The sequence below is a fragment of the Rhineura floridana genome, chromosome 3 (genome assembly GCF_030035675.1).
Source record: "Rhineura floridana isolate rRhiFlo1 chromosome 3, rRhiFlo1.hap2, whole genome shotgun sequence".
Classification (NCBI taxonomy): Eukaryota; Metazoa; Chordata; class Lepidosauria; order Squamata; family Rhineuridae; genus Rhineura; species Rhineura floridana.
Window position 1 is genome coordinate 66,977,963 of NC_084482.1, and position 21,559 is coordinate 66,999,521.

General features: G+C 41.9%; 3 protein-coding genes across 12 annotated transcripts in view; 2 read left to right on the forward strand and 1 right to left on the reverse strand.

Annotated features, from left to right (window-relative positions):
* The window catches only part of ADPRM (ADP-ribose/CDP-alcohol diphosphatase, manganese dependent), a 151,383-nt gene extending 148,220 nt beyond the window's left edge, over window positions 1-3,163 (forward strand). The window contains exon 12 of the transcript XR_009761323.1: window positions 2,643-3,163. The gene's annotated coding sequence lies outside the window, so the exon portion shown is untranslated. The remainder of the gene's footprint in view (window positions 1-2,642) is intronic.
* On the reverse strand, window positions 477-11,683 carry TMEM220 (transmembrane protein 220). Its single transcript, XM_061616435.1, has 6 exons — window positions 11,378-11,683; window positions 5,919-5,948; window positions 4,585-4,645; window positions 3,040-3,163; window positions 2,184-2,243; window positions 477-983 (listed from the first exon to the last, which is right to left on the reverse strand). Exons 1-6 carry the CDS (start codon window positions 11,519-11,521, stop codon window positions 851-853), a joined length of 552 nt encoding a protein of 183 aa, XP_061472419.1. The 5' UTR covers window positions 11,522-11,683; the 3' UTR covers window positions 477-850.
* A 3,794-nt stretch (window positions 11,684-15,477) lies between these two features.
* The window catches only part of MAP2K4 (mitogen-activated protein kinase kinase 4), a 66,370-nt gene continuing 60,288 nt past the window's right edge, over window positions 15,478-21,559 (forward strand). For 3 of the 10 annotated variants that reach the window (XM_061616437.1, XM_061616443.1, XM_061616439.1), the window contains exons 1-2: window positions 16,325-16,369; window positions 18,443-18,512. In XM_061616437.1, the coding sequence (XP_061472421.1) occupies window positions 16,340-16,369; window positions 18,443-18,512 (100 nt within the window). In that variant the 5' untranslated portion in view covers window positions 16,325-16,339. Of the gene's footprint in view, window positions 15,943-16,196; window positions 16,254-16,324; window positions 16,370-16,719; window positions 16,756-18,101; window positions 18,256-18,442; window positions 18,513-21,559 lie in introns of those variants that run through there. The other 7 variants (XM_061616438.1, XM_061616445.1, XM_061616441.1 and 4 more) reach the window with 7 other exon arrangements.

Sequence of the window (21,559 nt, forward strand, 5' to 3'; positions counted from 1 at the left end):
ACAATTGGGTTAATATTCCAGGCTTGATGACATCACAGTATAAACAGAGCAACCTGCCTTATCTCTCTATGTTCAAGAATGCAAAACAAATTTAGTTCCCAGCATCAAAACAGTTAGTGGCGTCGTGAAGAAGCAGATTCGTCAAAATAAAATAGACCAAAAAGAGAATAGTCCCAGACAATATAATATTCCTCGGAATAGAAATCAGGAATAGAAATCCCTCTTCTGTTTATTATCTTTAGAATGCACTTCCAGGACAGCTTTTTGCGACAGAAACAGAGATAAGCTGTTAATTTCGTGAATAACAGAGAAGAGCTATATCTCACCCAGAAGTTGTCCAAAGCCGATCAATCTGACAAATCTCCTTTTGCTGCAACAATTTAAACCAAGTAAAAAAAATAATAGAAAGAAGGGTGCTTGCCTGTTAGTCCGTTCTCTCTTTAAAGAAAAGATAAACGTATCGCTTAAGCAGATAGAGCTTGTTAGGAAGTCCGTCCGGCATTGTTGGCTGGACCTTATCTCATAAATTAATGAAATCCAGTCCTCCCAACAAAAACAGGCTTTTGAGGTTGATCTCTACGTTTCTCCCTGCCCGGGAGAAATTTCATCAGTCAAAAAAAAAAAATGTTCTGACTGATTTATATCTGAATAAGCTTCTTTTGAGGCGGGAGCCCGTCCCAAAAGCAGGCACAAGCGAAGTCACCCTTCCCGGAAGTCCAATTTAAAACTAGACTCTTGAGGGAACAAATCGATTTTAGTCATGGGTGCGGTTGCTGTTGAGTTGGCATCACTAAAGAACCAGTCTTGGGCAAATGGGCACTAGAACATCAATTGGTTTACTTCCACCTTCTTAAATAACTGTTTTACAGTGAGATGGCCAGGATGCTCGCATCTCTGCATTCATGTAAATGTACAACCACATTATGAAGGGAAAAAGGGAAAGGGAAATTGCAATGGCCAGGCGAACCCCATCCAGGGAATTTCTGGAAGGAAAGAAAAGACAATGGTTTTATTGAAAATCAAATTAAGAGTAACAGAACCCATTAACTGAGCAGCACAGGAGGAATCACAGGGAGATGTGAGCTTCCAACCTTCCCTTCCCCCTCCCACAATCCTGATGGAAACTGCCCCCCCCATGCTGCTATTAAGCTTAGGAAAAGGCTTTATAACAGCACGGGGTCAATCATAAATGGAATCGCAGGGAAGGAAGGGTTCACCAGCTCAGGAAGGGTTACCCAGCAGCGAAAAGAGGGCTGAGAGAGAAAGAGTGTGAAGTATCTCTGGTCCCATGCCACTCTGTTAAGCCATGGTGCTCCCTGGTTGGGGTTTAGACTACACACATAGTTGGTGTTTCTGCTCTGTCAACATCCAGTCCTCGAGCCTTGAAAAGACTACAGCAATGACAGCAGGAGCTAGGTACCTTTTCCCCCCATCAGGGACTGAATTCTCTTGGAGGTACTCTGTCAGTAGTGGGCAGGGCCAGAAATGGCTATGAGATCACAGGTTGTTCCTAACATACATATTTAAAAGCAACCTATTTTTTTAAAAAAAAACAAACCAAAAAAACAGCTGCTGTCTTGATTTTCAGAGTGCATGAAAGGCCACAGTTTTTCTGAGTGATAGTCTCTTGAGCCACAATCCTCGCCCTCCTCTTCTTTCATTTTACTGTTTTCTACAATGTGCCACTTCAAAATCCCCAGAATTTGCAACAGCACCGTTGCGTGGGGGTGCTTCACATGTTATTGTGCTCCATCCTGTTTGACTACAGAGTGAGATTGTGATAAACACCATAATGTATGGAGGGGAGATAAATGTTTTACCACATTTTCCTCCAGAAGTTTGTCCCATCCACAAACTGCTGGTGGTGGCTGGTGGCTCCATGTCATAGTGGGGCAGTGGAATCTGCTCTGGGTTTCAGTTTGAACTTTCAAGGAGCTGTCCAAGGTGTCAGCCACTAGACACCACTGCATTCTGCAGAGACATAGTAAATCTAACTTCTTTTCCTTTAATGGATTAAGCAACTCCAGCTCCCAGGTTAGTACCAGACCATTAATCTGTTGCAAGGCATCACAAAACCAAAGTTGCCTGGATGGAGAAGACTAAAATATATCTTGCCAGAATAAGAATATGGCTTCCACCTATCATAAATAGTTAACTTGAAATAAACAAGTTAAAAAACTCACTTGGCTGAACTGCGACAAAGGCTCATCCAGACTGTAACAATCACCAGACCAAATAACTCCCTATTTTTAAACAAACAAGATTGTAAGTTATACAAATGTGCGTCCATAAAATGAATTATATGCAAGGAGACTCAGCAAGGAGCAAGAATGAATAGGTTTACCATGAGACGATTCAATTACTAATTGCTCTGGAGGAAAGCAAGCAGTTTCTCATTTAACGCCACCACAGCACTAAGCCCAACCCAGCATCAGTAACTCTGTTAAGTATACAAGCATAATAGAGGAAGGGGAAGAAGAGAATATTGTTGGGTCTGACATCCCCCCACTCTCAAGTCTCAAAATAAATAAATAAATAGAATAAGCTTCAAGTCTAGTCAGCAGTATTTTACTTGGCATGGGAACTATTCAACTGGTGTCAATAATTCTCAAGTAAAACTCACATTCTTTGGACTTTTCCAGGACAAAACATGAAGCCCCATGGAAACACACAAAACCAGTTTGACCAGAGACCATGACTGGACATGAATAATGAACGCGTGCAACACAAGCAATGATATTTCTACCACTTCCAGTGCTCTGCATGCAGCCTCAGTGTGGCCAGATACTACGAAAAGGAAAAATCTGCTGGGATTTCTTTCTGCAAGGAAACTTGACACAACTGCATCTCTGTGGGATTTGAACTAAGGATTCAGAGCTTTAAGCCCATGCTTTTGGAACTGTCTGCCTGCCTGCCAGTTTCTGGTTCTTTAGACCTATCTGTAGGGTATCATGAGAACTGAACTGCTAGGGAGAGATCTTTAGTTTTAATGAAAGGTTGATAATGTGGAAATGTTGCAGAAAAGATCTCATTACGTACCTGCCTTCTTCCTCATGCAAGATGTTGTTTTGTGCATTAGCAAACAAAGAATAACCCAAGATGGCAGAACCCACAACACAAGCAGCTGAATGTAGATATGATAGACTCCGCCACACATTGTTATCTAAGGAAAGCGATAACTCATTGGTAAAAATTTCAACAGAATTTACATACTGGGTTGGTTCTTGACTAATAGTGCAATCCTACACATATCTACTCAGAAGTCAGTCCTATTGAATTCAACAGGGCTTGCTCCCAGGAAGAGGATACGGGATTGTAGCCTAAGTTTGCTGAACTTAGTTCCCATTGAAATCAGTGGGACTTAAGTCATGACTAACTTGTCAAATTGGTTTCAGTGGAACCTAAGTTCAACTAACTTAGTCTGGTTCCACCCCACTGGAGCTGAGTTCATTTTTCTTGGAAGATCTCTTCAAAGGACTTCAAATGATAATAAAAAGAACAAGGGTTCAATCCTATACATACTTCCCAGAGAGTAAGACTCATTGAACTGAGTGGGCCTTACATCTGAGTAGAGATTGATAGGATTGTGCCATATAAGTGATTTTATATTTGGTATCTACTACAGGTCACTGAATCAGAGAACAAGAGAAGATATCCTTCATGCAGACAGAAAATATCTAAAATGACTGAATTTAACAAACATTTAACATGCAAGACATTATGTTGCAGAAAGCAGAAGAAACAGCTGCTAGCAAGCCACATTAGATAAAATAATTGGTTAACAAGTGACATCTAGGAGAAAGTGGTCAGTGGGGAATTCATCATTCCAAGAACAGAGTAAGAAAGAATAGCAGTGGGTTTCAGAAGTACAGATTTCTATTAACTTGGAACAAAGATAGTAAAGAAATGAAAGCATGGCAGTTTCTAAATGGTATGACATCAAGATATTTCAGTGAAATGATAAAAAAATGGTAAGCTATTACAATAAATACACAGGCTTCAAAAAACACCCAACAATGGGGTAATTTAAAGGAAATTAATACTAATCATATCCAAGATCATTTAGAGCAGGGTGTGGGGAACCTTTGGTGCTTCAGATGTTGCTGAACTACAACTCCCATCATTCCTGGCCATTGCCCATGCTTGTTGGGGCTCATGGGAGTCATAGCTGAGCAAAAGTACCCCATACCTGATTTAGAGCAACAACATAAGTGTGAAGAGGACAAAAAAATGAAAAGGAATTGGTACATTATGAATTGTACGGATTGTGCATCTTAACAAAAGATATTTCAAAACATTTAAGAGTTCCCATCAATACATTTTAAGAAGTCTAATATCCCAGAGCAATAAACTTGTCACTTCATTGTCCTATACAGCATCTAGTTGTACTTTAGCATTAAATAAATGTTAAATAGTAGTAAGAATGTAGTTCACCTGCTCATCACTGGTAGTGAGCTATTAAGGCAAGACACAAACACTTCTTTTAAAAATTATAACCACACTTAATGTAAACAGGGAGGAAGAGATGCATGGTCAAACTCAATCAGGAATTGGCAGAGGGAATCTATGATACCAATACTGTACCTGCAATTGGTGGGTTAAGGCTGACAACAAGTGACAGAGCTGCAGGTACAGAGTAGGCAACCTGAGAGTGAGATACAATAAATCTACTTAGTAGAAACTGAAGGCAGGAACAAAGAAAACCCAAAATATTCCATCCTGATTACAAGAGCCATAAAGAATAACTGATGTGAAGTCAAGAGATAACCATACCAGGAAGAAGATGAAAGGAGTGGGTGTTTGCCTTCCAGGAAGAGGCAGTATAGGAGATCCTTGAAGGGCAAGGAAATTTCATTTGTGCAAACAAGGTGATCCTTTGGATCACAAAACTATTTGTAAAGGGAAAAGGATCTGCTGAAAACATGGTCCATCTTATCACCAACAATACAAAGAGTCTGATGAGAGGATTACAAGTGAGATGATTACTGCTGGTGGGTGGTTCCACTGCCTCGGGAGATAAGATTCTAGGCAAAGTTGGACTCCCCCTAACTGAGGTTTCCATTTTGAAGGTGCTTCTAGATACAGCTGTGTCATTAGAGGCGCCTTTCATAGTCGAAGGTGTTACACCAACTGCGTCCTCTCCTGGCCACTATTCATGCTCTGGAATCTCCAAATGAGACTACGGTAATGTGCTGTATGTTGGGCTGCCTTTGAAGACTGTTTGAAAGCTGCAGTTGGTCCAAAGTACAGCAGCTAGGACAGTAACTATGACAGAGTGATAGGAACATATCTTGCTACGCACTGTCTAATGGCCTGTTTCTGCACAGTTTAAGGAGCTGGTCCTTGCTTTTAGAGCCCTGGTTGACTTGAGGCTTGGATTTCTGAAGAATCACCATCTTCAGTGTGAGATGCAGTACGCTGAGATCATTTTCAGAGGCTCTCCTCCAGCTGCCACCTAAAGTGAAGCAAGCAATGATGGGGGGGAAAGGGGCCTTCTCGATGGTTATCTGTACCTGTGAAACCCTCTCTCCAGAGAGGTTTGGCTGGTGCTTATTCTGATACTGAAGGTTGTAAGCTGCTTTTATTGGAGACTGTAAACTGCTTTATGGAGGAAGTTCCTCAAAAAGCGGGTTACAGTTTTTTGAAAAAGAAAGAAGAAAAAAATACCATCTCTCTGGCACCAGGTCTTTAATCTATTAATTAATTAATTATATTGTGCTGCTTTATGTTTTTTAAATCTTACACCTTTTGATTTTACCATCATTTTGTAATCTATAATTTTGTGATTAGGAGCCCTGATCAAGATGGAAAAACATTTCAGACAGATGACATGACTTGAGATTTAATGGGACTGCCCGACAGACACCTCTGACGTCAAGTTCTCGAGTACTTGGAGTAGCCTCTGAATTTATACTCACTATCCAGAGTCCTGGATCTGGGTCATTGACCTGCAACAAAGAAGGCAGAAACATTGCCACAAATTGACTTTAAATTGTGCATAACATAACAATCCTTTGAACTGATCCGTAAGTCAGTTAAGCCTGAGTATTCATATCCAAGGCCAGCCTGAACTCTTTCAGGAGGAAGGATATAAATTTAATAAATAAATAAATCCCAAAGTTCTTTGGGAAGAGGGATTGATTGTTGCACCACACTGGGAATTATTGTTCCATGAGGAGAATAGGGATCTCCTAACAGCTCTCAACAGCCTTAACCAATTACAACTCCCAATAATCTTTGGCAGAAGCCATAACTTAAAGTGGTATAACAGTGCTTCAAATGTATGATGCAGATGTGACGCAAGATTTCAGGTTAAATAATTAGTGAACAAAGGGTTCTTATTTCATCCTTGCTCAAAACAGCTTTAAAGTGCTTTAAAAGCATCTTAAAAAGCAATTCCAACACAGATGCAGATTGGGTAAGGTCTCTACTTAAAAGGCTTGTTGAAAGAGGAAGGTCTTCAATAGGTGCCAAAAAGATAGCAGAGATGGTGCCAGTATAATATTTAAGAGGAGGGAATTCTCAAGGGTTTAGACTACTGTAACACACTCTACGTGGGGCTGCCTTTGAAGACTGTTCGGAAACTTAAACTGGTACAAAGAGCTGCAGCCAGAGTATTAACAGGGGCTGGTTACAGGGACCATACAACTCCCTTGTTACAACAGCTCCGCTGGCTGCCAGTTTGTTTCCGGTTGTGATGTTCCTATATTAATGTATATATGGTAAGTGTTGTTGTTTAGAAGATACATGGTAAGTGGAGTGAAAGAGGGGGAGTGAATGGGCAGTAGAATGCGAGATGATTGGCTGAGTGTTTAAAATGGCTGAACGTATAAAAGGAAGAGTGAGAGTGGAATCTGGGGGGGAGAAGAGAACTGAGTGGGTTGCTTGGTGGGGTTTAGAGAGTTGTTTGCCAGGAGAGAGTGGAGAAGGAGGGAGGTGGAGTTCGGATTAGTATTGAGTAAAACCATATGCTTATGTGCCTTAAGAAGAAATCTTGTTAATCTTGTTAGCTTTGTTATCTGTAATAAATACTTAATTTGGTTTACCAAAGACCTGATCCTTGGCTGGGGTTTCACAGACCAGAAGGGAGGGTAAGGTAATGACCAAGGCTGAAGGGGAACTGTAACAAATGGTGGCAGCAGTAAAGAAAATAACAATACCAGTATTCAGAGTCTCTGGGAATACTAGTATTGGGACGTTACTGGTGGTTGCCTAGCAGGGGGATCTGTTGAGATCTGTGCTAGAGCGGATAGGTAAACCATAAGAGAGTGCGGTCCGGACTGGTGGAGTCCCTGGTGGTGCCTAGAGACAGGCAGTAACCACGAGCAGGTAGGAACCTGACAGGGAGAGCCAGGGAAGGACGCACCACACCGGTCACAATTCAAAGTGCTGGTTTTGAACTTTAAAGCCCTATACGGCCCAGGTCCAGGCTATTTGTCAGACCGTATCTCCCTATACGAGCCTGCCCGGGCCCTGAGATCTTCAGGAGAGGCCCTTCTCTCAGTCCCAACACCCTCACAAGTGCGATTGGTGGGGACGCGAGATAGGGCCTTCTCAGTGGCTGCTCCTAGGTTCTGGAACTCCCTTCCTAGAGAGGCACGAATGGCCCGCTCCTTGCCATCCTTGCCATCCTAAAAAAGTAAAGACTTTTTTATTCCGACAGGCTTTTGGGATAGAAGGTGTTTAGGACTGGGCTTTACAAGGCTTGTTTTATTGTTTTATATTATTATTTGTATTATTTTAAATTGTTTTTAGATTTTTAAGTGCCTTTTACGGTTTTAAGGTTGTGCATATTTTAATTGTATTTTAATTGTATGTTTTTCTATGTTCTTAACTACATGTAGTTCTATTTGTAAGCCGCCCTGAGTTCCAGTTTGGAAAAAGGGCGGGGTAAAAATAAAGTTTCAATTCAATTCAATGGGTAGGTACCACTACACTAAAGGTCAGCTTCCTATGTTGTGCTGAATGGACCTCCTGATAAGATGGTATCTGCAGGAGTGGTGAGTGGGCTTGTGTGTTCCAATGAACCCTGTGAGCGATGCCGTTGGGAGTCATGTACTCCCAGCAGGGTCACCCATGACCCATAAGGTCAAGGGAGAGGAACCAGACAAAGAACGATCCAAGGAAGTCCTCAACGGCAGAACAGGCGGAGGATAACAATGTGTATGTTACAACGGCTGTGAAGGCGGATGAAGGCTGCAGCAGATAAAGGACTTCCAATCATCATGGTACCCATGCCATTGGATCAAAGCCTTTTTCTGTCAAGATTGTGTGTTGATCGTGGTGCACTGATCTCCCCACATAAAACAAATACACGCACAGGCATCTTCCATAACAAAAATCCCATGGCGATTGGCAAATGGCAACAGGGGCAGGACTGTGAAATCCGGAAGCCCCTAGTCATGGTCTGGTACATCGGCGGTGGGTACAGATTCAGACGGATCCATTGTTAAAGACTATATTTTGGAAGACAATCTTACTCGGTCGCCAGTGATTGCCAAGAAGAAATATAAGTGGTAAGATGATCTTTCACGTATCCTGGTCCCCAGCTGTATAGGGCTTTTACACCAAAACCAGAACCTTGAACTTAGCCCAGTAGCTAAGGAGACAAAGAACAGGCTCTATAGATATTCCAGCTGCTACATCCTCAAGAGATGATGTTCTTCCTCAATTCAAACCAGCCTCCTCAGATACTCTCTGGAATCAGCTTCCAATTGAACTTTTCTCCCTTTTAATTATCAAGCAAGCTCAGGAGGTTGCAAGCTCTGGAAACATGAGAGTAAAAGCTGTTCAGCACCATATAGTTCCCACTATCCCTTGAGAAACCCCTCCCCTTGACTTCTCTTACTGCACCTTTCTCTCAGTGTTCCCTGGTTTCCAAGGCAACCATAAAATAAAGTGCTCACAGCACAGCCCTAGTTATGTCTACTCAGAAGTAACTGAATTCAATTGATCTTACTCTGCAGCCTTACTTGTATTCGTATTACATTGTTTACTGCCTTTCTTCCAACATACTCAAGGCAGCAGGGCTGGCCCTCCCATTAGGTAGAGTGAAGCAGCTGCTTCAGACAGCTGATTTGAGGTGTTATGAAAGGGCAGTAAACTGTTAGTTACTTAGCTTATTGTTACTGTATTTTTACTCTCAGGGACAGGTGCTTGTGGGATTTTCTGCCTCAGGTACCAAAATAACCCTCCTAAGTCAATATGCACTTTGATTGTGGGGCAGGGGCACATTTTGTTAATCTGTCTCTAGTAGCAAAATGTCCTCAGTATTTTACAATATAAAATACTAAAGAGAGCGAGAGAGAGAGAAACAAGAGGCAAAACAATAAAACAGCAGAATTTTTAATAAAGATGTGAAGGCCCAGAAGAAGAAAAAAAGGATTTTATTTTGCCCCAGGGTGTTTTGTTTTTCAATTTTTCTGGAAAAATAAGGGGGAAAACACAGAAAAAGGCCTCCCCGATTTTCCCAGTTGTTTTCCAGGCCTTTACCCCTTTAATTATACAGCAGAATTCTATGCTTCTTTACCCAAAAGTAATTCCTACTGGGGGCATGCAGTACTCCCTAGTAACTGTGTTAAGGATTGCAGTCTTAGTAAGACTATTATTTATTGATTGTATTTATATTCCACCTTTCCTTCAAGGAGCTCAAGACAGTGTAGATGGTTCTTCCCCTCATTTAATCCCCACAACATCCCTGTGATATCTTAGGCTAAGAGGCAGTGACTGGCCGAAAGTCACCCAGTGTATTTCATAGCTGAGTGAGAATTCAAACCCTAGTCTCCCAGGTCCCAGTTCAACACTCTAACCACTTCACCACACTGGCTAAGGCCAACAACCTAGCTATCTTTTTCAGATTTCAGTTATTACCAGCAGACTGCTAATCTAATATCAATTATATAGATTTCATCAAAACACAACTCAGGCAGATTTTTCCCTAGGCTGTATTTAGAGCAAGAGGACTTGTTCTCCTCTACTGTTACAGTGACATTAAGTCCCAATCCAGCCTTAGTAGCTTGAAAAATGTATACAAATAAGGGGGGGGCAGTGAAGGCTTGCTGTGGCAGGGAAAAAACCTTGTGCTTTCTTTTCTTAATTATTCCTGTTTCCCCAAGTACTGTACAAGTCAATGCAGTGGTGAAATACACAAGACTTGATCACAAGCAGCTTCTGAGTTAAATCATTTTAACACTGAGGTGGGAGTGTGAGGAAAAACGACGTTCTTGAGAGGGCAAGTGTGTTTTGCTAATATGGAGAAGTAACTTTGGATTTCCTCCCTCTTTTTACCCAACTGCACAGGTAGATAATTATTCCAAATATAATTCAAAGTGGAATATGCTCCCCAGTGAGTCTGCCTGGTGCTGTCACTGACATCTTTTTCGTGCCAGGTAAAGACATACCTTTTCTCCGAGGCATTTGATAGATTGAGATGATATTTTGTTTTTAATATGTTACCAAATTTTACTGTGGCTGTGTGGGGGTGGTAGTGCTATTGTTTTGTTGTTGTTTATTGTTATGTTTTTATAGTATGCTTTATTTGTTTTGTTGTAAAATTGTGTAAGTTGCTTAGGGACATTTCGGTATCAAGCTACTACTACAACTACTAAAGTGATTATTACTTTTAAAACCCTTAAGAGTCTAGGACCAAGCTATTTGAAGGACCACCTCCTCCCATGCCTACCTATTTAAAGTCAACTGACATGGCCCTCTTTCGTCTGTCACTGCCTTCTGAGTTAGGTAGCAATGAGTGAGAGGGCCTTCCCTGTAGTGACACCCTGTAAAGTGGAGCTCCCTGTCCTGAGAGAGATTATCTATCTCCCTCTTGGCGTTCTGCCAGTTTTTGAAGACTTTTCTTGTTTCAGAAAGCCTTTGATTTTGCTGTTTAGATTATTATGTTAGTCCTGGCTCTCTTGGGTTGTTTAATGTTGTGTTTAGTGTTGAGGTTCTGTTATTTTTGATACGTTTACTTGTTTTGAATGATTGGATTATTGTTGCTTTGTTCTGCTGGAGGGGGAAAGCAGGTTATGCATACATTTTTCCACAACTAATAACAATAAAAGAATGCCCATCTTTTCCACACACTAAAATAACCCTCAGTAATAAAAAGCATGTGATCAACCATTCCTTCCCACCTGCACCACTAACGCACCTCGCTTCATACACCTCCAAGGTGCAATCCTAAACAAACCAAATCTTCGTCCTACTCTGCTCCGGAAACTGGCCAGCAGCAACTCTCGCACCTCCCCCATATCCCCACTTTGCCCCGGCCTGCTCCGTTCAGCCAGCTACCTCCGACGCCCTCCTCTTCCCACACGCGCGCCCACTTTTTGAGCACTTTTCTAGCTCACCCTACGCCCAGCACAGTGTGACCCCCAACCTGCACGGCCCCAGCTAGTCCGAAGAAGACGGCCATGACCAAGTTGCTAACTCTCCAGAGCCGACTGTCATCAGTAGAAGGGAGAGGAGCAATCGACGGCGACCCTTTAATGGTCCTAGTCAAGGAATCGGCAAGGGCCTCCATTGCTTGCTTGCTTGCTTGCACTCGCTCGCGCTCTCAACAGTCGCAGCTCTAGTCTGTCCTAAATGAAGAAAGACGTTCGGGCTCAGGCGCACCCCTTGTCCTTACAAAGCCCACCCCACTCTTAGCTTGTACTGTAGCACTTTCAAGCACCGCCCACGCCCTAGCTTCCCACGAAGGGGGCTGGGTCGTAGCCTAGCGTCGTCATTCAGTGGAGAAAAGTTCAGCGACTCTAGACAAGAAAAGGCAGTTCAGTGGAAGACATTCTGTGAGGCTATGTAGTCTGCTTACATAGCTGATGGGACATTATTTTCCACCATCTCTTAAAGTCAGGAGAGTTGTTTAGATAGATTATTAGTATGGGGACACCAGAAAGAGCAGACTTAATGGAAGAAATGAGACAACATGTATTTAAATTGTGAAAAGGAAGTAAGATCAGTGGGAAAGGCAAGGCAGATGGCATGTGGATTAGGAGTCTGGCAAATATGGGAGAAAGCGCCATACAAGAGGGGACACTGAGATACAAGAGGGGGCACTGAGGAACTCAGAGAATACAGACTTTGGGGCTAGGTGTCAAGGGCCAGCTAAAGATCACCCCCACAGTGAATGGCTCAGGGGTCATGTGCCCTGCCACCTGTGCAGCTGTGGGCAAGCTGCATAGTCCCAAGGAGACCAGTTGCCCCCCAGCTGGCAGTTGTGGACAAGGAAGGGGCTGGCTTGTGTAGCTGTGGCAAGCTGAGTGGGCCCTAGCCAGCTGGGAAGGACTAGCCTCAGAGGGAGGCAATGGTAAACCACCTCTGAATACCGCTTACCATGAAAACCATATGCATAGGGTAGCAATAAATCGGGATCGACTGGAAGGCAGTCCATTTCCATTTCCATGAGTTTGGGCATGTTGAGAGTAATTGCAGGAGGATGTAGGAAGAAAACAATGAGAAATGTGGTCAGATGAACCAGCCCCTTTCACTGAATAAACACAAACGATGGAATGCGAAGTTAACATTCATTTGGAGAAAATAAAGAAATAGGGTTGATCAAGATTTAATGGAGGGGCCCAGATTGGACATAGGCATAGGGGAGGTTATTTCTTTATTTTCAAAACAGATCCCACCTGTTTTTTGGAAACAATTCAATCAAGGTAGGTAACAATAAACAACAATTACAAAGTAATATTGTTGTCTTTTTTTTAATTACCGGGTATGCTTGTATCAGGAAGGCAGGTCATGGGTGAACATAACCCTCATTATTCAATGTGATTCTTCCAGAAACTGCTAGTAGTTTTAACTATTTGTGAAAATTTTGCAGAATGTTAAACCAATAAAAAACAGACATGATTTATTTTATATAGGGTTTTTGGCAATTCAATGTTGCATCATATGAAAGAACCAGGAAGCAATTACACCCATCCAGATATAATCTCATCTAAGGTACTTAATCCCATTTTAATCACCACATGCGAAGAAACAATGTGTTATCTGATTGCAATACATTCAGGAGAACTTTGGGGGAGTGGAAGAGGCCTAGAAGCCAATTAAGGCATTGCCTATTTCAGATAGATGCTGGAGGTATAATGCTGGAAATGCCTTGCAGAGAAATATGATGTTGGGTTGTTCAGTGATATACCACGTTTATATTTTAACAAGACTTTAAAATGCTGGTGGTGAGCTTAAGAAAGCATTAAAAAACCATCTTTTGGCAGCAGGAATTGTAATTATTAGATCAGTGACAATTAGTGAAGACCGTCAAAGTTGCTGGAAAAGGTAGCATCTTTTTTAAAATATTTTTTTATAGTTTAAACTGTGTCTATATTGGATCTTGGCACTTTAGGACTTTTTGATATTTAAGACCTGGATTAATAATAATATTCCATTAGGTGGTAGACTATGCACCAGGCAGAAAAGATTAAATCCTGGAGTGGTGTGTTCCTAAGCGTAATTATTCAGAAGGAAGCCTCACCAAATTATTAAGACTTACTCCCCCAGTATTCTTGAGCTTGCAGCCTTAAAGAGGTATTTCATACACAACATTTTATCTATATGGGTTATCACATGTGTCTGATTGCACATATGCTGGGGAAATGCAGTTGGCAGGCAGAAAGTTCAAAACATATGCACACGTAAAAGAAGTATTTGTAGAACATACATCAGAGTGGCTTTCATGCTGTATTCTGTAGAATCCTGGTAGTGTTTGAACTACAGGAGGGATAGAGACAATGCGTTTCTTAGCCTATGTGGCTAAATTTAGGTGTGGTAGTCAGGAGGATTTGTGGATTTAATTAAGGGTCCTTAAACTTTCCCCCCTAAATCTGAGTACTTAAGAACAAGGTGAGGTTTGTTTATTATTTTATATATTGATTAGATTTATATCCTGCCCTTTCTGCCAGTAGGAGCCCAGGGCCGCTCAAGTGCCAATATAGACACAATTAACTTATACTGTAAAAAATCCAGTAAGACTGTTGGAATCTTACTACATGTCTGATAATGAAAAATCAACAATAGTGAGCAAGCTAAAATCAGATTGCTGGCCACTACTGTGTCAGTCTCCTGCAGTATACAACCCTGAGAGTATTGGCTGATTTGGGCCACGCTCTTAGCTTTTGTGGGAAAGTTGTGACATTTAACAGGTCTGTTCTCTGTATAACAGGAACTGAGTGTGTGCTCTGGACTAGGACATGATCTAGAACCTTCTCCAATATGCAGAGATTCTATGGCAGAAACTTGGTGGGGTCCTCAGTGATCAAGCCAGTGTGGAAAGTTTGAACAACAGTGTTTTTCTGATTGTGTATGAAATTGACATCTGTAAGGTAGCCCTTGTAGGGAAAGTATGGTGTAGTGAAGAGTGTCAGGGCTTGTTACCGGTTTCTGCTAAGCCATGAAACTTTATCCTTCTCTCAGCCTTATTTACTTCACACAGTACCTCATAAACCAAAAAACCCTGTAATTCATTGCTTTGTACAATGAAATGTTACAAAATGATGACAGAGCAAGGCAGGGATGCTCCCAAATTTCTTCAGCTTGTTACATTGGTGGCAGGGAACTTTTTATGGCCAGCAAACAAAATATGTTTTTAGAGCAAATGTCTTAACTTTGTATAACCACCCCACAGAAGGTACTACCCAGCTCTATTTGCCAATCATTCCCACTTCTCTGTAAGGATGCAAGTGTATATCCAGATGCTCACTGCTGAGGTGGAAACTTTGGCCATCAATAGTCAAAGCAGGGCTCCATGTTGAGGATAATTAGCAAAGGAATCAAAAACAAAACTGCTAATATAATATTTTAATACAAATCTATGATCCAACCATGCTTAGAATACTGCATACAGTCTGAAGAAGAAGCAACTCTCCTATGTGAAAAAATTACAATGTTTAGGGCTTATTAGCTTAGCAAGTAAAGAGATGTATAAAATTATTCACAGAAGAGAATGCTGGACTAAATGAGCCTTCCATCGGATGCCCTAGGGCTCTCTTCTAATACGTGGGGAAAGTAGATGGTGAGTTTTTCTTCCTGTCTCATAAATATTATTTATTTATTTGATTCATATTCTGCTATTTCTCCCAGTAGGAGCCCAGTAAATACTAGAATCTGGGGTCATCCAATAAAGCTGAATGTCGGGGAGATGCAGAACAGACAAAAGGAAGAATCTGTTTACACAGCACATACCATATACTTTGTTAACACAACAAGGAGAGATGGCCGCCAACTTGGGCGCCTTTTAAAAAAGGGATTAGACAAATAGATAGCGAATAGCTGTCAATGGCTTCTAGTCTTTATCGCCTGAATATCAGTTGCTGTGGAACACGCTCAAGGAGATTGCTATTGCGCTCCTGTCCTGCTTGTGGGCTTCCCAGAGGCATCTAGTTTGCCACTGTGGGAACGTAAAGCTGGACTAGATGATCTGACCCAGCTGGGCTCTTCTCATGCTCCTTTTCCTTCCTTCCACCGTCCCTCCCTTGCTTCTCTTTTTGGGCGAAGAAGTCAGAGGCATCATCCGTTCCGCCCGCTGCCTGGGAGGGGTTATACTTATGCCGTGCGGGTGGGAGGGAGCCACGGAGAGAAACGGAGTTCCAGCAGCTCGGAGAGGGAGACTGGCGGTGGTTTGGGTCGGTCGGGGCCAGGGAGGCTGGTGCCTGTTGTCCATAGTCCGGGCTCTGGGTGTCCCGCCAGCTGCCTGGGGCCGAGGCGGGAGCGGGAGAGCGAGCGAGGAGCCGAGGGCTGGCGCCCGGGACGGGAGGGGGTCGGTCCGCTGCGCTGCTCCTGCTGCATTGCAGCCTCCCGCCCGCCCGCTGTCCGTCCATCCATCCAACCCTCTCTCCCTCCCTTCGCGTCTGGCGCGCTGCACAATGGCGGCTCCCGGTCCCGGCTCTGGCTCCGGCCCTGGCGGCGGGTCCCAGTCGGCGCACACGACAGTCAGCAGCATGCAGGGTAAGGGAGCGCGCCTCGGGAACGGCCACCGGGCCCGAAGCGACACCCCCAGAGTCTCTAGGCCGCGCTTCATCCCCCGCTCTCCGCCCTCGGCCTTCTCCCTGTACAAACCATCGGGCTGACTGACTGACTGCAGGGACAGGAGGGAGCGCCTGAGCTGGGCAAAGGAGGACCAGGCCTCTCCCGAGAACGATAGGCCTAAGAGCGAACCCCGGGAAAGAGGAGACGAAGGCTGCACAGAAGGTCGGGTCCAGCCGGCTTGAATCCTAAGACAAAACCGGGAAGACCTGCTTCGACCCCACAGCTTTATAGTGTGTGAATTCGATGGGAGGGGGTGTGGTGTGTATGCAAGGAAACGAGAAGGGGGGGCGTCATGTGTGAATAGACGCAGGAAGAGATGGGGAGGCTACGGGCGGCCAGACTAAAGGTGTGAGCAGGGGGTTACTCTGTATGCATATGTATGTGTGAAGATGATCTCCAGAAAACTCTGGGCCTTTCATCTCTGGAGCAGACAGATCTATGGGGGCATGTGGGCGATTTCCGGGTATGCGAGTAAACAGAGTTCGGGGACTCATCCCGGGGTGTAGGCACGGGGAGGCTGTGGGGAGTCTAATTGCTAGGGCGTGATCACTAGTGAGACAGATAAACAAAATATAAGGCGTGTGAGTGCAAAGGTAGAACCAGTTAAGCATTCAGTAGTAGGCTAGAGAATGACGTCTGGTTGACTTGCAAGGTATGTGTGCGAAGAACGCATGCGTTAACGCTGAGACGAGGTTATAACATGCCTTCGCAATGTTATTCGTCTACTCGGAAGTAAGTCCTGACTTACTCTTATGTCCAGTGTATAGGATCGCAGCCTAACTGGCCATGGGACGGGTGGTGGGGTGGGGCGTGGGGGTAAACGAAACCATATTGGACAACCTTAACAAGCGCGATTGTACAGAGGCACTTAGGAGGCAAGTGGTGGTGTGCCTTTTTGGGAGTGCAAACTTGATTATATAGGTAGATGAGATGTGAGGTGTTCCTTCCTGAAATTGGAGTTAGATGGTGCTTTTCGTTAAATGGGAAATGCATGAGGAGGGAGTACATATGTCTGTAGTTGAATAAAGGAAGGGAAGTGTTGGGTTATTACTAGATGTGTTTGTATTAAGGGGGAGATAGAATGTGTGAATGCGAGATATGGATGGAAAGTGTAAGGTCCTTTTTTCAGGGCTGTTCCATATTGAGCAAGTATATTTGAAAAATCTATGTAGATATCTGACTATACCCATAAGAAATCTCTCTCTGCGTGCTTCCTAAACTTCTGGAGAAGGATACAGTATTCTGATATCTGTGTATTAGGAAAAATACTTAACAAGGTTGAGCTGAGTGTATATCATAAATATTCACAACATAAACTCAATACTGAATTCATTATAAATCCATTTAATACCTATAAGTTAAAAGTTAGTTGCATATTCAGTGTAATTAACATGGGATTAGATCTGTATTATTTAAATGAGAAATTGTGCTGTGGGAGACCAATGACATTGTTTTAACTCTTAATAGTCTATTCTCTCTTCTCCCATCCCCAATGCAAATGATCACTCATTGTTGGACCTTGGGGCAGGGTATTTTCAGGATTGGCATGCAACTTTGGAACCAGCTAATTTGGAAACCCTCTTGTGCCATGCAAGGTACAGGATTCTGGTTGTAATCCATATCTCCAGTTCAAGGGATCTCCAGAAGCAGGGCTGTAAGAGATATCTGCCTTAGATTTTAGAGAGCTGCTGCCAGTCAGAGTTAGATAGACTAGTGTCTGGACTCAATGCAAGGCATCATCATATGTGTGTTATTTTTGGGTTAGCACCTGGAAGGGCAGTGTGATGTTCACTGAGTTACTGTGTATAACCAGAAACAGAATTTACCAAATACTGCTGGCATGTTCCATTTAATTCTTAGACATGGTTAGATCAACAAGCAGTTAGATTTTTAATAGTTCTTGTAGCAAGGCACTCCCCTTGTTGGGCTCTTCCCTGTTTGCTAATCTGCCTGGTGTTTTAGGTTGGGAACTTAAAGTGTGTTCATTAGTATACAGTATATAGCAGGCTGTTTGGCTTTTCCTTCCTTTTGTTTTTAGACTCTAATTACTTCTAGTATTATTCCCAAATAACATTTTGTGATAAGAAGGGAATGATAGGGATATATTCCATTTTTCATGTAGTAGAAACAGTAGTATGAGCACTCAGGTTTTAACTTTGACTGATTCCCCCACATTTGGATGTTCAAGAAAACTCGTATGTTATAGTATTTGTATTCTGATTATTCACCTGGGTAAGTAAATATGGTAAAAAGTTTTAATTCTTCTGCATATTGGAAAATAGCCGCACTGAGGGGCAGGACATTAGGCTTGTTCCTACATTAAAATGTTAAGTCAGAGAAGTGTGCTTCAGATCACTAAAATAGTAGTGTGGGATAGCTTTTTAAAATTGCTTATTGCAAATCCATTTGCTTGTTGCAGGAGAAAGTTTATTGTGAGGATATGCTGAACCACTCTGTGGACTTTACCTATACTTTCATCTGTCTCATGAGTAAGCACATTTGGATCAACGCTGAGTGATCACAGCAGTGAGTTGCAGGTGTACAGAATTACTTATATGGGAAATGTCTTGCAGTCTTGCATAGAAACAATTCTATTTACCAGGCTATGGACTACCCAGATGTGCAGCTCTTTGAGGAAAAAAATCAGGTGACTTCCCTCCAGCTTACCTGTCTGCCTGCATTCAGTATTAGCAATTTAGGTATTCCAAATACTTGTAGTATATTGCTGCTACTGTCTCATGTACAGTCTTTTGGACAAGAAACTTATATGGTGAGCTTTATGGATCTCATCACGTAGTTTGGTTTAAGACTTTGATGAATGAAATCTAAGCATGGAAAAATCTTTATTTTGAAGCATCCAGTGTATGTTTCCTCAGAAGTGAGCCCCATTGAGTTCAGTAAGGCTTGTATATAGGTAATGTGCATAGGATTGCAGCCTAAATCATTGATCTGGGTCAGCTTCATTCATATGCACTTGTTTTATAAAGAAAAAATGTGTTTTTGCAGGTTATATAACCATCAAAATTTCTTACATCAGTTTTTTTGAAAAAAGATAGGGCATTCATACTGTACATCGTGATATTTTCATGATATTTCCTTGTACTTTTTGGTGAATTGAGAAATATTGAATTATCTTTGTATGTTTTGCTTTTAACTTGTATCAAACTGCATTAGAAGTGTGAGCATGAGCAGAATTGGAAAAAACTTATGTCATTCTTAATACAGAAAAGTAATTCAGCTTTATTGAATACATAAACTTATGAAAAAACTGTTTCATACTACCACTGTAGTTGTCTTTGTACATCTGTTTATTCCAATTAATGTGTATAAGGTATATTGGTATCTCTTGTGTACATGAAAGCTACACATTATTTACTGAGTTTCTTCATTTACTTGTGTCTGGATGACATCCTATTGTATGCAAGTAGCTGCCTATCTCTGAAGAGAGCCTGCATACTTGAGAGCTCCATATGAGCATGTGAGGCCTCTGCGTCATTGGATCCCAGTCATAAATTATAGCTCAGGTTCAGAAGCAGTCTTTCATTTTCCATATGCACAATTCCATTATGATAGAATAGATAGATTCATCTAAGTCACTCTGAAGAGAGTTTAGCTTGGTAAATCCATAGATACCTCCCTTTCCCAAGATATATTCAGATGTCTAGTGACATACTAGAACAGTTCAGTTATTCATACCTTTCCTCCCTGCATTGTTCATAATATACAATACCTTTGTTGTTGTGCAAGTGCCAGCATAGGAAGTTTTTAGTCAGAAACACAGGTGGATGACCTACCCACATAGGAAGAGGTCAGGACCTTTAGTGTTACCAGTTTAAAGCAAGTGAAGAAGATACTAGCCTCATCTTGGAATGTACTCTTGAATATTGATTGATTGTGGTACATTCTGTTCTGAACTGAATATGTTTGTATACTGCTGCATGGCTTTACTTGGAAAATGTTTCTGTGCATTCCTCGGTTAAAGAGGTGCTTTTCCTAGTGCTGGAATATAGCTATATTCCTGAAAGATTGCAGTGCTTTCTCTGCATTTGGTATAAATGTTACAGGGTCAGGCATGTCACTTTCTAAAGTTGCACTCGAGAGTGAACATGTTAAGACTTGAGGTGGCAATGGCAGAAAACAGGAGATTTAGAAATCTGCATGGGATTATAATTCATAGGCAGGTTTTTCTGATTGTTTCAGAATCATAGCATTTCTAGCCATTATGCTTATAGAAAATCTTGGAAACTTGTAAGCATACCTGTTACAGTGTGAAAACCTTGCAATGAATTGGATGCCATATTGCGTCCAAGTCATTAATGAAAACACCCTCTCAGTTGTTGGACCATGCTATCTACTACCTATCTCTTTGCTACTACAGTTTTTTGTTTTGCTTCTGATGTTCTTTATGCTCCCTCTTTTTACCTCTATCTACTTCATTACTATATTTTAAGCTAAAATGTCAGTTTCTTCAGCACCTCAACATTTTGAAGTTAGCATAAAATATAAAAATGGAACAGATTTGCTTAATTTAATCTGCATGTAGAATTCAGATGTGTCTTGTCCCTCTAGAAGTAGTCAGCAGAATCAAGCATTGCTTCCTGTAGTTCTGAAAAGTCTTTTATCGTAGTAACAGAACAGTACATTCTGAAAGGATATTAGCTGCTTTACTGTGAGACCTTCCTGCTTTCCTATTTTCCTTTACGTTCTAGTAAATTTGTCTGACTTTTTTGTAAATGAGGTTCTCTTTCAGCTTTAATACCATACCTTTTAGATTTGTTCATTCATGGTCCTTCAAAAAAAAAGGTGGTTGAACTTTAGGGAGTATAGTTTTTAGCTCTGGATAGCAAATTATGTCAAATGTTCAGCTGTATGAGTGGGCTCAATGTGCTTCCAAGTTCTTGTCAAATGCCAGAGTAGATTCTTTCCTTCTGATTTGCATATGATTCCAAATCCCTTGTTTTCAACTTGCAACTGAATATTTGCATGGGCTTGTTTTGGCTTCTCACTTGAGCTAGTTATGGAAACCCAATTGCAACCAACAACCAATTTTTTAAACTGTTGGTAGCAATATTTTAATTTAAATACTGTTAACTAGATTTTACTTCATAATATTTGGAGATTTTATCTGCTCCTGCATCTTTTCAGACATGAACAATTATATTAGCACTCTCACCTGGAGATTTCATTGAATTTTTCAGATTCCATGTAAACAATAACACATTGCTTGCATCTTTTCTGTCAAATACCAAAGGGTGTTAATTTCTTACTCTTGCTCTTGGACAAGATGGACACACATGCATTCTGTTTTATATGTAAAGGCACTGACTTTGGTACAAATTTTCTTTTGAAGCCTGGCTGTGGAATGAAGGCTGGCTCAAAATGTTTGGATAGTATCCAATAAAGTACTTCCGCTAGTGCAAGGATTTCAACTTGTGCAGCAGAACTTCGCCTCCTTCTACTCTTCCTGCGTGCCTCTTTTAGCCTCCCCAAATCTACTCCAGAGGGTTGGGGGGAAACCCAGAACAGATTAAGGGCA

Bases quoted from the DNA above. Each gene is read 5' to 3' on its own strand.
- TMEM220 (XM_061616435.1), bottom strand. From the start codon at position 11,521: ATGGAGGCCCTTGCCGATTCCTTGACTAGGACCATTAAAGGGTCGCCG. The intron at 5,949-11,377 runs GTTGGGGGTCAC...TCTTTGTTGCAG, and splicing joins GACTAGCTGGGGCCGTGCAG to GTCAATGACCCAGATCCAGG. The intron at 4,646-5,918 runs GTGAGTATAAAT...TCTCACTCTCAG, and splicing joins CAGATCCAGGACTCTGGATA to GTTGCCTACTCTGTACCTGC.